The sequence below is a fragment of the Lutra lutra genome, chromosome 5 (assembly GCF_902655055.1).
Source record: "Lutra lutra chromosome 5, mLutLut1.2, whole genome shotgun sequence".
NCBI lineage: Eukaryota > Metazoa > Chordata > Mammalia > Carnivora > Mustelidae > Lutra > Lutra lutra.
Window position 1 is genome coordinate 25,327,052 of NC_062282.1, and position 14,027 is coordinate 25,341,078.

At 38.2% G+C, this 14,027-nt stretch overlaps 1 protein-coding gene across 7 annotated transcripts in view; it reads right to left on the reverse strand.

Annotated features, from left to right (window-relative positions):
• The window catches only part of DROSHA (drosha ribonuclease III), a 120,496-nt gene that overhangs the window by 18,610 nt on the left and 87,859 nt on the right, over positions 1-14,027 (reverse strand). For all 7 annotated transcript variants that reach the window (XM_047729204.1, XM_047729202.1, XM_047729203.1 and 4 more), the window contains 5 exons: positions 12,332-12,434; positions 9,945-10,015; positions 3,191-3,235; positions 1,510-1,667; positions 167-272 (listed from right to left, as the gene is read on the reverse strand). In XM_047729204.1, the coding sequence (XP_047585160.1) occupies positions 167-272; positions 1,510-1,667; positions 3,191-3,235; positions 9,945-10,015; positions 12,332-12,434 (483 nt within the window). The remainder of the gene's footprint in view (positions 1-166; positions 273-1,509; positions 1,668-3,190; positions 3,236-9,944; positions 10,016-12,331; positions 12,435-14,027) is intronic.

Genomic DNA, 14,027 nt, shown 5'->3' on the forward strand with positions numbered 1-14,027 from the left:
TTCTATATTGCTTTGTATACAATTTGCATAATGAAATGAACAAAACCATATGTATACTGAAGTCAAGAACTAAGTAATTAATTACATAAATATATATTTGGCTGCTCTCATCTTCACTCTATTACACAGTAATCTTACTGGAGAGAATGACTTAACACAAACTCACAGTTAAGTGTCCTTCATGATGGTCTGGGAAATGAATAAATAAGTACTCGGTGGCTACCAGTTGCATTATGGAGTCACCTAGGAACTCCATCCTCTGATTGTGGCCTCTGGAAATAACAACATCAATGGAAAGAGATCAATAAGCATTTGTATATTAAAAAAAGAAACAGAATTTTTAAAAAGGCACAGTTTTAAAAGGCAATGTGTTCACCTTGCCTTAAAGCACAAAACTAAATACAACTCCCTAAGGCCCCTCAATTGAGAAGAGACCTGAGTCAATACAGATTGAGTTTCAAAGAAGAGTGCAGGGACTACTATCTAAGGATTAAATAACTGATAAATGAAGACTGGTAAATAGTGCCTGGTCAGAAGTTAAGGAGTATTAGTTGAAAACCATAGATAACAATCCCGTACAGATAACCGCCATTCAGACAAAACAAAGCAAAATGTCCAGGAATTTTCTTTTGTTAAATCTTTACTTCTTTATTGAAATATACACTCTCTCTTTCAAAGCTGGAATCCAGTTTAAGGACACTATTAAAAGAAAAAAATCTATGATAAGAATCTTAAATCTTTATACTCCAAAGAGAGCTGTGAATATTTGACTTGTGGGAGAGAATCCAAGAACTAAACAAAAACAACAGGCAGGTGCGCCTGGGTGGCTCAGTGGGTTAAGCCTCTGCCTTCAGCTTAGGTCATGATCTCAGGATCCTGGGATCGAGCCCCGCATCGGGCTCTCTGCTCAGCACAGAGCCTGTTTCCCCCCTCTCTGCCTACTTGTGATCTCTCTGTGTCAAATAAATAAAATCTTTAAAAAAAAAACAAAAACAAAAAACAGGCAAAGAAATAACATTTTGATTATTTTCCTAATTATTATATTAGCTCATCTCCAAATCATTTATCTTGAGCTAGGACGGAGGGCCAACTTCAGCCCACGGTCTGTTTTTGCAAGTTTATTTGGGACAGAACCAGGCCCATTCATTTACATTTTCTCTGTGGCTGCTTTCATGCTACTAGAGCAGAGTCAAATCACTGCAACAGAGACCACATGGTCTGTAAAGCCTAAAATACTTAATATCTGTCCCTTTGCAGATAAAATTTTTACTTTCTTCATGCTTCTCTTATACTTTATGAAGAAATAAGATGCATGACAATGAAACCAGAAATACTGGATTAGAACCTATCCCCTGATCCACACCAGCGTCTGGCTACTCACCCATCTCATGATGTGACTTTCCTGGAAATCTGTTTGAAATCCCAATTCCCTTGAAAGGCACACAGTAAAGGTTTGGGACTGCCTGTCTGAATGGTCACAGTGGGATTACACCGTTAAATCTAACTTACAGAGTCAGATGGTTAAATCCCACAGTTCTCAACGTGAACGCTCTTGCCAGAAGTCGAACATGAGTAAAAATTACTCCAATTGCTTCTTCAAACTCAGTAAGTTTCTGCAGAACTGGAGAAGTCTCAATAAGCTGTCGATCAGTATTCGGCTCTTGTAGCTGCAGGAAGAGAAAAATAAATAAAAATCATGTGCACTTTTTGGTTACAAGAGTAATTACCAATTCTAGGACAGTGTTTTGTAAAATTCCTTCTCCCACAGCAGAAATTTCTGAAATGCCAATAAAACACGGAAGCTTCTTTCTCATCCCTTCGAATGGCAAACAAGCCTAATATTTAAAGAAGGCTCAAATTATATTTTCCAATCTTCCATCAAATTTCAAGGCCAAGTACTGTACACAGATAGTTCAAAATCCCAAGTATTATACTAACTCTCCAAGGAAGAGGCAAAGTGAAGAACTGCTGGTGGAGAATATGTGTATCTAGTATGTAGTGGTTCTCAAACTCTCACATTTATCAGAACCCTTGTAGGGCCCATTCATCCACATGGCCAGGCCCTACCCCCCAGAGTTTCTGATTCAGTATGTCTGGAGTAAGGACTCCGAATGTGCCTATCAGGCAAATTCCCAGGAGAGGCAGATGCTGTCAGTATGGAGACTGCCCTTTGCAAACCACTGCTTTAGAGGAATATGACCTTTGTGTGTCTTCTGGGGACCAGCCTATTTTGGCAAATGAACATGATTAAAGCCAGATTCAGCTTATATTGGAGATTACTATACCACTAGGCAGGGGCTCCACATAACAATAAGCCTTGAACAACTCAATGCAAAAGTGAGAGCGTACAGCAAATATGAAAATAGTAATTAAAGTGAACATTTTCAACAACTTTGGACCATTTCATACTAATGTTTCTAAAGTTCTTCGAATTAATGCCATTTATTACTATAAGCCTCTCAGTAGAGTTCAGCCACTAGTGGTTCTCACATATGTATAATGTACATACACATACATGCACATAGGAAAATATGTATATGAGAATATATATATGCATATGTATACATATATATGTGTCCAAGTAAAATAGAAATAAAAGAATATAAAGAATTTTTAAACCAACTAGGAAAAAGTGTTTCACCACATACAGATCTTTTAAATACCAAAATCTTGAGTAAAAAGTCATCACATTGTACTAAAATTTTAATTACAATCCATAAGCAATCTGAGTCAAAGCCTTCAGTTTCTAAGATCTAAATTAGGTTACAATTTAGCAATGTTAATTTAGTATTTGTTCTTTTTACTAAGTGCATACTCATTTCCACATTATTTTCTTTATAATAGCAGCCAGGGAGCTACAGTAGAATTGATCTATTAAGCTTTGAATATCACTTTTTTGGGGGAGAAAGGGCACCATACTACAATCGTACAAGTAGCTCCTCCTGCCTTGTGAGGGAAGATGACCCCCAGTGCTTCTCCCACCCCACCCCAAAGCACAAATGCAATACATGGGTTCATCTTACTATTTGTTCCAAAGTGTTCCAGTTCTGCCTGACACCCCAGCTTAAAGTCATAATGCCACTGAAGGGCATCAAAGGTTGATAAAAGAAGGAGGGAATAACGGGCAAACTAAAGTAACATGACTACCTAGAGCTATAAAGCTCACTGCAGACAGGAAGGTTACACTTACTTGGAGTGGGTGGAGAGGATAATTGAGCCAGACTTCACGCAGGTCCTGGAAAATAGAGTGATGCCTTTAATGCTCCAGGGAGCCATTTAACACACTTTGGAGTACTAAATAAAATGCCATTATTTGAAATAGTGAACTATTTCAGATGCTGACTCCACTTATTGCAAATTCAATAGTGCTAGCAAACTAATTTTTTTTAAGTGAATTCAACACTCAAACTGCCTGTAGTGACTCTAATTAGCCTATTAAGCTGGGGAGGAAAAGAGCCACCTCCACACCCAGAAGTCAAAGATACCTTTTAAAACTCAGTTACACATTTGCTTAACCTAATACATGGGATTAAGTTGCTGTTTTAATCATATTTTTTAGTTTACCATTCCCCAGAAATGTGCATCAGCTCAGCCTTTTGTAATTAAAACTCATCTCAGATGTCTTTTATTTTAAGCACTCATTCATTAGCATTTGAGCTGCTTTAAGATGGGGTGGAAAACACCCAAATCTAGCTCCTAAACTCTCAGATCTATAAGACCACACTTTTTTTTTTTTAATTTCTTTTCAGCATAACAGAATTCATTGTTTTTGCACCACACCCAGTGCTCCAGGCAATCCGTGCCCTCCTTAATACCCTCCACCTGGCTCCCCCAACCTCCCACAACCCCCCCCCCCCCCGCCCCTTCAAAACCCTCAGATTGTTTTTCAGAGTCCATAGTCTCTCATGGTTCACCTCCCCTTCCAATTTCCCTCAACTCCCATCTCCTCTCCATCTCCCTATGTCCTCCATGTTATTTGTTATGCTCCACAAGTTAAGTGAAACCATATGATACTTGACTCTCTCTGCTTGACTTATTTCGCTCAGCATAATCTCTTCTAGTCCCGTCTATGTTGATACAAAAGTTGGGTATTCATCCTTTCTGATGGAGGCATAATACTCCATAGTGTACATGGACCACATCTTCCTTATCCATTCGTCCGTTGAAGGGCATCTTGGTTCTTTCCACAGTTTGGTGACCATGGCCATTGCTGCTATAAACATTGGGGTACAGATGGCCCTTCTTTTCACTTCATCTGTATCTTTGGGGTAAATACCCAGTAGTGCAATTGCAGGGTCATAGGGAAGCTCTGTTTTTAATTTCTTGAGGAATCTCCACACTGTTCTCCAAAGAGGCTACACCAACTTGCATTCCCACCAACAGTCTAAGAGGGTTCCCCTTTCTCCACATCCTCTCCAACACATGTTGTTTCCTGTCTTGCTAATTTTGGCCATTCTAACTGGTGTAATGTGGTATCTCAATGTGGTTTTAATTGGAATCTCTCTGATGACTAGGGATGATGAACATTTTTTCATCTGTCTGACAGCCATTTGTATAAGACCACACTTTTACCACAGGTCACTACAAATGTTTCCTTGAGACACGGAAATGAGTGAATTTTATGGAGAAGCCCAGTACCTTATTTTATCCACTGAGCTAAATCTAGAGGCAGTTATAATTAGAGCTTCCTCAGGATTAAAGCATTTTTCCTTCAGTTTTAGACTCTAGGGAGCCTCTGAATGAATCTACTTTCTGGCCTTGATGTTAGGTTTTTCAAACAAATAACAAAAGATTTTTTAAAAAAGGGAAAAATATTTTTTAAAAATTTGGGGGCAAGAAGTTAGAGGAATATTTATTATCACTGTGACATACATGATGACAAAATGAAATAAAATACCGAATATTTTTAGACAACTTGCATCCCACTTAGAGGGGTTTTCTTGGGGGGGGGCAATATTAAAAAATAAAGCTTAAATATCAAACTGTTCTTTTAAAGGACTTTAGAGAGCTTCTCTTAACCAATTCAATAACCTTTCCCTTGAATTCTCTGTAGCATGAATTACGCTTTATGTCACTCCCTTCTCGCAACTTTCTCCTGTTCTCTCATGCTTTTTTCCTCCTCAAAGCAGTGAGCCCAGTGCTGGCACACAGAAGACACTACTACTACTGTTGGTCATATCAACAGTTAACAATAAACAGCCATTGCTTCCAACCAACTCCAATCTCCAAAATTCAAAATTCTCAGCAACTTGATTCCTCTTTCTTCCTTCTCCTATGTTTTTCACTCAGTGACACTCTGATTTCTCCTTAGACGTCTTACATATGTAACCATTCAACCCCTCACAACTAGATTATTTCAATTGCCTCCATTTCTCTTCATCTACCCTACTCAGAGATCAGGTTCTGCCATACCTCAGTGCCAGAGAAAATATCCTGTAAAAAATCCAGATTGGAATCCCAGCTCTAGCATTTACTAGCTCAAGGCAAAAACCTCTACCTTCAGTGTGTTCTGGAAAATGTTCAGTGACTGTTGACATTTATTAATGCAACTCTTGTTTTCCTTATTTTATTTCTTTCATCATGATAAGTGTAACTCTTTAATCCCCATTATCTATCTGACCAATCCCTTCACCCATCAGCTTCCCTCTGGTAACCCTCAGTTTCTTCTCAATAGTTAAAGAGTCTGTTTCTTCGTTTGTCTTTTTATTCTTCTTTGTTCATTTGTTTCTTAAATTCCATGTATGAGTGAGAGATTATATGGTATTTGTTTTTCGCAGACTGACATATTTTGCTTAGCCTTATCTCTCTGGTTCCATCTACGTTGTTGTAAATGACAAGATTTCATTCTTTTTAATAGCTGAATAATATTCCTGTGTGTGTGTGTGTGTGTGTGCGTGCGCACACGTGTTCTTTATCCATTCATCTGTCAATAGAAAACTGGGCTGCTTCCATGGTTTGGCTACTGTAAAGAATGCTGCAATAGACACTGGAATGCATGGGTCCTTCAGAATTAGTTTTTGTATTTTGGGGGTGAATACCCAGTTGTGTGATTACTGGATCATACGGTAGATCTATTTTTAACTTTTTGAGGCCCCTCCATACTGTTTTTCACAGTAGCTGTGCCAGTCTGAATTCCTACCAACAGTGCACGAGGGTTCTTTTGCTCCTCATCCTTGCCAACACTTGCTGTTTAGCAACACATTCTTGCTGAATACATATTACATACTAGCTTACTAAGACAAATGAGATACCATCCCTGTCCTCAAAGGAGCAAAGTGAGGAAAAATGAAGGTAAGTATAATTTAATGAACTGAGAGATGTTCTATAATAGTAATATATATACTAAATGCAAGGAAAACTCTGCTTGGTGGGTGTTAGATGAAGCTTCGAAGAAGAGGTAGCTCTTCAGATGTACCCTGAAGAACACGAGGAATCTGGCAAATCAGCAGGGGGAAGGAATCAAAAGCAGAGCACCATAAATGCACAAATACTATGTCTCAAAGAACACAGGCATAAAAAGTTAACTCCTAATAGGCAGAACACAGAGGATATCGGGGCCATGAAAATACTCTTATGTGAGATTATAACAGATACACGGTATCATACATTTATCCAAATCCACAGAATATACAAGGTAAACTATGGACTCTGAGTGATGATATAGGCTCACTCTGATGGGTGATGTTGATAAAATGGGAGAGGCTGTGAATGTGTGGGGGGCAGGAGGTATAGGAGAAATTTTTACTCTGAATATGGCTGTTAACCTAAAACTGCTCTAAAAAAAAAATCAAGTCTTGAAAATTTTAATTAAAAAAGGGAATTCCTAGAATGGCATAAAGGGGGAGTGAGAAGATGGTAGACGAAAAAATAGATAGGAGGTCAGATTATGAAAACTCCTAAATGCTCTGTTGTATAATACAGACTTTGGCAGACAGTAAAGAAATCAAAGACCATAATCAAATCCATTCATTAGGGGCGCCTGGGTGGCTCAGTTGTTAAGCATCTGCCTTCAGCTCAGGACATGATCCCAGGGTTCTGGGATTGATCCCCATATCGGGTTCCCTGCTTGGTGGGAGGGCTCCCTGCTTCTCCCTCTCCCATTCCCCTGCTTGTATTCCCTCTCTGGCTATTTCTCTCTATTAAATAAATAAATAAAATCTTTCCCAAAAATCTGCATATTAAAAAGAAGACAATCTTAAATGTAGTATGAATGAGAGACTGGAGTCGTGGGGAATCACAACCAGTTCAGTATTTCATGTGAGAGATGAGTGGGGCAGACACTAAAGCAAGAGGATGGCCAACAGTGAACCAATTCAAGAGATACTAAGGACAGAACTGACAGGAGTTTGCAACTGAATGGAGATGGGGAGAAAAAAGCTTCAGGACAAAAGTAGATCCTAAGGTTTGGGTTTAGATCATAAAAGTAGGAGAGGTGAAATATGTTTTGGTGTTAAGGCGATGAGCTGAAATGCTAAAAGTGTTGAAATGAGGTGTCTGTGGAACACCTGCATGAAGCTGCCCAGGAGCCATCTGAAAAGACAGGAATTCCAACTTCTGGAGTTCCAGAGAAAGACCAGGGTCAGAGATACTAGGACAGATACAAAAAGACCAAAAGGGGTTGGGGAGGGAGTGGGAGAATATAAAAGATTACATAGCAATCTCTCCTTGTCTTTCTAAGAGGCCCATTGGAATGATCAAATTGCAACAATGGATCTGAAGATACTGGGAAGCCATGAAGGGTCACACAGAGATGAAAACCTGGAACCAGGAAAAATGGTCTGGGCTGGAAGAGTGAATGAACAGCAGACCAGGCTGGGAAGGGGGAAAAGCAGCCCTGCTGTGAACAGGGCTAGGGGGACGACACAGATAAAGCCAGCTGCAAGGTTAGCAGGAAACTTTCCCTCAAGGTCTTACAGCAGCTGTAAAATGTCAGAACAGATCTCCTCTTGGAGGGACTACTGCTTTCCTGCCAGTGTTGCCCTCTGACCTGCTTTGCTCTGTCTTATCCTCTAAATAAAGATTACTGGGGACACTATGCTCACCTGCCCTTGGCTCCTGACAGCTCCCAATCCCAAAGTAATCCCTGACTTCTTCTAAGCCAGCCTCAGAAAAGGCGAACAACCTAGAATGGACCCCGCTTTCCTGGCCCCTCCTTAGGCTCCACCAGCACCAGCCCAGGCCTCAGAAAGGACTCTTGCCTTCCACACTACATGGGTTCAATCAACCAAACTTTGCGGGCCTACAGATTTGTGTCAGGCTGCCTGTGGCTGATTTGACTTTCACACTACCATTACTCAAAGTAAAGTTCAATGGTTCACCAGTGTGTCTGACACGTCCCGCCAAATAGATGCAAACTAATGTGGAGATGTCCAACGCGCTAGAATGTCCTAGTGTGTGCACTTGAAGACACTGAAATAGAAAGACCATATATTACTAAGCACTGTTCAGTTTCATAAGAGATATAGTAAAATGAATTCTGAATCTCAGCCGTTCCATTTGTAAGAGTGTGTTCAGACTCTGCTTTTTCATTCACTCACTTATTCATTTCATTCCTTTAACAAATATCTATTAAACACTGCACTCGCCAGCACTGCACTTGCTACTGGAACTATAAGATAAGCTTGCTAAGTAGACAAGTGGGAGAAAAGCAGTTTAAAGAGAGGAAAGAATCTAAACAAAAACTGGTGCAATTAAGAACCACAGGGTATAACTGTGTATGATTTAGGAAAAGAACACAGAATGGATGGGGGGGAGGGAGGCAGGTAAGATGGGAGAAGAGGGTGGGAGTGCTTGGCGGGGAAGGGGGACCAGTTTAAGGCAAGACTGGAGGAAGGAAAAAGTAAAGAGGTTGCTGAAATTGCCAACAAAAGATAAAGGCCAGAACAAAGATATTTTAAGATTTGAGAAAAAGACTTAAAATACACGCCATCTGCTACGGATATAAATCAAGATGCACACTCATTTATATGTGTAGGACAAAATGGGGGACAGGGAACATCTGTAGATAACGTTCCCCACTGGAGAGAATTCACACACATAAAGTCATCACATATCCCTATAAAAACAAATATAAAAAAAATCAAATCCTCAGACATCATCAAGGTCACATTTTTCAAAACTATTGATTCTTTTTTTTAAACTATCCTAAGTAATACAGTAATAACATCTGACAGCCACTTAAGCTAAAGGTTTCAGAAAGGCTTCAAACACTGGCTTCCTGTGTTCTTTATTGCTCCATGAGGGCTATTTCACTCAATTATAATGACATTTCAATTTGGAATACAGAGTTGCCTCTCCCTTTAAATGTTAAATTGACTTGTTTTGGTACAAAAAGCATCTAGTATGCTCTATTACATGCAGGATTAAAAAGGTAGCTATAGCAATATTAATAGCTTAATACTTTAGTAACAACAGAAACTATTTTAGAATCTATCATTTGTTCTTAAATTATAATTTGCTTAAGAAAAAAAAGTACTTCCATGCTTTTTATTCATAGCCCATAAGAAACTCCCCATGAACTGACTTTCTAAAATAAATATATATTTATCTAGTCTACGTAAAGACAAATCATAAAGAGAAAAGCCAAAAGGCGACAGCTTCAAGTAAGTCTGCATGGGGTAGGTACCCAACGATTATAAAACAGAAACTCAATTAACTTCAACCTACTTCAAAATAAAACAAAGTATTCATATTGAATTTGTAAGTGGCCACGAGGAGAGACAGGGTTTCAGGTAGAAGACAAGCCCCTCATATAAGTGGCCACAGCACTTTCCCATTTGCAACAGAGCCAAGTAAGCTATTCTGATGTACTTGAACTCTACCATCTATGGCAGATTTGGGGACTTTGTTTCTCCTACACTCTCTTTAAACATAATCACTAACTGATATAAAATCTTCTGTAATAATATATAACTGAGAAAAATCAAATGATTCAAGATAAATACCGGATCATTAAAGAGTAAGCGTCCAAATAACTGTTTGGCTTCCTCCAGGCTTCCCTCCAAGTAAACAGCTCCTAGATAAAAGGGAATGTCAAAAGGAAGGCTGCATTAATATTCAGAGAAAATTACATATCCCTATAAAAAGCAAAAAGGCAAGCCAAAACCCACTTATAGAAAAAAAAAATCGACAAGTCCAGAAGCAACTGTTTTTAGCCAGGATTTGTATTATAAATTAGACTGAAATATGAAAATCAATTTAGTAAAATCTGAACCCAGTATTTTAAGTAAAAAGAGGTCTAATATGAGCTATCATGAGGGGTATGGGTATGAACTTACTCAGGGAACTATGCACAAACCCTGGCTTTATGAGCATGTTAGGTTTTATTTTATTTTGCTTTCTATTTATAGTTTATGCTTCACACCGTAAAAAAAAAATCTGACAAAATCTGAGTTCAGATCAATGAAGCCTTCTACAAATAAGAATCAGGACAACCTTTTCCTTTAATTTGAAATAACTATTTAACATTTAAATTGGGTATCAAATCAAATGACATTTTAATTGGGTATCAACTCCAGAGTAAGGCTGTCATATAGTTTTGAAATCATATTTTTATATCTGTCTTCAGAAAGGAATTTTTCAATGTAAAATATTAAGACACTTCACCAGGGTTTTTGATGAATAAATACATTTATTATTTATCAGTAGTTGTAGTTATAATAAAAATAATGATGGGCACCTGGGCGGCTCAGCGGGTTAGGCCTCTGCCTTCAGCTCAGGTCATGACCTCAGGGTCCTGGGATCGAGCCCCTCATTGGGCTCTCTGCTCCACCCCCCGCCTGCCTCATTGCCTACTTGTGATCTGTCAAATAAATAAAATCTTAAAAAAAAAATAATGCTAATAGTAGTGATGATGATGATAGTAGTAATCATGGTTTGGGGGCCAGACATGTCCTAGGCACAGTACAGAGCATTTTCACATCCTTACCTTTACCTTCATAGGCACCTCAGTAGGAGAGTATTATAGAAGATTTATAGGATTTGGGTTCATAGTAGGTGATTTGGGGAAGGGTTTGAGGAAATGGAACTCTGAATTAGATGCTGCCAGGCCTGGATATTAAGATCGTCACAACAATTCTGTGAGGTAGTGACTCTACCTCCATGTTACTGATGGGGAAACTGAGGCTCAAAGAGATTCAGTAACTTGGTAAAGACACAGTGCTGATAAATAAAGCAAGAAGGAATTGAATCACGTCTGCCTGGCTCAGGAGCCAACCATAACACTACCTGTCAAAATTATTATGTGTATGGAGCACAGTAATTCCATGTGACAAATTCTCTGAAAATAGACATATTTGTGCAAAATAGACATAGCTGTGAAAAGACTGTGGATAATAATTATTAAACATTCTCCTGTTACCATCATCAGCACAAAACTATAATGGGATGCTTTTATATTCATTTTCAAAGGAAGAAGGAAAATAGATAAGGAAGTACAAAGGCCTTTGAAAAATAAAATGTACTCAATCATTTACTTAAAAAAAAAAATCAAGGCATTGTCAATCTACTGTAACATTTCATTGTAAAGCATACTAAATTAACTCTTCAGAACTTTCCTGTACTAACAGCTGACTATATTCCAGTTACAGTAAGAAAGAAACCGAGGAAGTAAAGGGCCTGCCTCAGTCTTGCTTTGAGTGAATAGGTTATAGTTTACAGATTCAAGCCCTAGGATTTAAAAGATGCAGGGTTTTCAAGATGCTTAAATGAGAAAATCTTGTAAATGGTTTAAAATGGAAAAAAAAAAAAAACAAAAAAAAAAACCCATATTAGGGCCTCATTAGCAACCTACTTACTGTTTATTTATGCATGTGGTCCTGAATCAGATCTGGAAAGTAATCCACCTACATATTAACTCACTTCAGTTCAATTCAGCACATACTAAATACACATGTACATGACATCAGACATCAATTCAGGCATTAGGAATGCAAGAAAAGAAAGAATGCTCGCTCTGGAAGAGCTACACTAACCACAATACAATGAAGCTGGTGTTATACTAGGGACTTCACTTGCTTTGGAAACAAGTAATTTTGTCCCAAGTCTCCACACTGAATTTTTTTTTTTTTTAAGATTTTTAAATTTATTTATTTGACAGACAAAGATCACAAGGAGGCAGAGAGGCAGGCCAGAGAGAGGAAGGGAAGCAGGCTCCCTGCTGAGCAGAGAGCCCCATGTGGGGCTCAATCCCAGGACCCTGGGATCATGACCTGAGCCGAAGGCGGAGGCTTTAACCCACTAAGCCACCCAGGCTCCCCATCCACACTGAATTTTATATGTTCTCCAAACATTTTAAATATGTATGAAACTAGATTATAAAAAGAGAAATTACCTATTAACGCTTCAAAACAATTAGCCATTGCATGCCGAAGGTCTGATTCTCTACAAAGGTCAGGTCCATGAGCATAAAGCATAAATCGATCCAGTTCAAGTTTCTACAAAATTCAAAATGACAAGTAAGAAAGAATTTGGCAAAATCATAACTGTAACAATTCAACATCTCCTGGGGGTTAGGAGTAATGGTTACAAATTAATTGGCCTTGTGTCAGTATACTAAGAGAGTTAACCCGCCATTCATTGGGAGTCAATGGCTCAGATTTAACCCTCCTCAACCTTTCCCCAAGCAGGCTTCTATGAACTCTGATGTTTCAACTTTGGTGGTTCAGAAATGATCAGATCTGAGTCTAATTCCAAATTCAGACCAAGCACTAGTCTGAGCTGGAAAAAGACTGTGCTATAAGATCATGGGCCTCTGAGTTCACCCAACATGTCTAGAGAGATACAAACACAACCCAAAGTTTGATGCTCAAGTTATGTGGTATTGATGTTTGTGCTATACAGAACAGATTTCTATGTGGTAGAATAAATGAGAATCCTCAGAAGACTTCAAAATGCCTTATGTCTCTAAATATTTTTTTTCATTTGGTAAGGATTTTTGTGGCTCTTTATCTTTGTTCTTGTGTCACCTTTATGAGGTCTCTATACTTACCTCTCTGAAGGCTCAGTGAGATCTTCTGAGCAAGGGGGTTGGATTTACTTTACAGACTCCAGGAATATTGTTTGAAATGAATTATGCTTCTTTTTTTTATTTGGCATCAGAAAAGTTTAGAACCAAATTTGTGGCCAAGATCTTGAAACTGTGTAGGACTTAGAATATATCTGTGTATAGTAACTTTACCTCTGGTTTTCTTTTTCTGTCTTAACCATATTTTCTCTTTACTCTGAGTTCAGTACCTGTTTATTTCTTATCCTACTGTATTATAATATACAAATCATGTCCTTTGAGAACTAGACACAGTATGAATGATTTTTTTAAATAAAACTCCTGAGACTGAATAAATGGAAATCATAATTCTTTCCATAAAAGGAGAAAAATACAAACACTGCATAAGCATGCAATAAATCTGTTTCCATTACCCTGTAAGTCAATTCAATAAATTCTTACTAAGCTGTAACATGCTACATAATATGGAACAAGTCACAAGTCAATGAACGCCCTCGGACAATATGAGTCTCATCAGTCCTCAGATACGATACTCAGATTTTTTGTGTCTCAGTATGCATGCTAAAAATATCCATATCCATTTATACTGGGAAAAGATACAGACAATAAAAACAAGACATAAGCGCTATCAGTATTCCGTATTGCTAGGAATTCATGAGTACAAAATATATTCAAATGAGTTTTGACTACCACAAATGCAACAGCAGAAAACACCTCTTTTAAAAAATTGATCCCTAAGTGCAAGAGCTTATGCTAGAATATGTAAATTTCAGCTGTTTCACAACTACACTGGGAAAATCCAATTGTTTGTTAATCTCTGGAGCCCTGTTTGAAAATAGACTGCAAGCCATATTTTATATTACAAACAACTATTCTGGAATGTTATGAATTTTCCAACTTTTCATAATCCTTGCTCTACATCTTTACATTTTCACGTAGGCATTAGTGAACTTTTAAAAAGGAGAGTGATGTTCAACTGGTACATATATTAAAGTGTTCATTTGTCTGGAGAGCTGGAGCTATC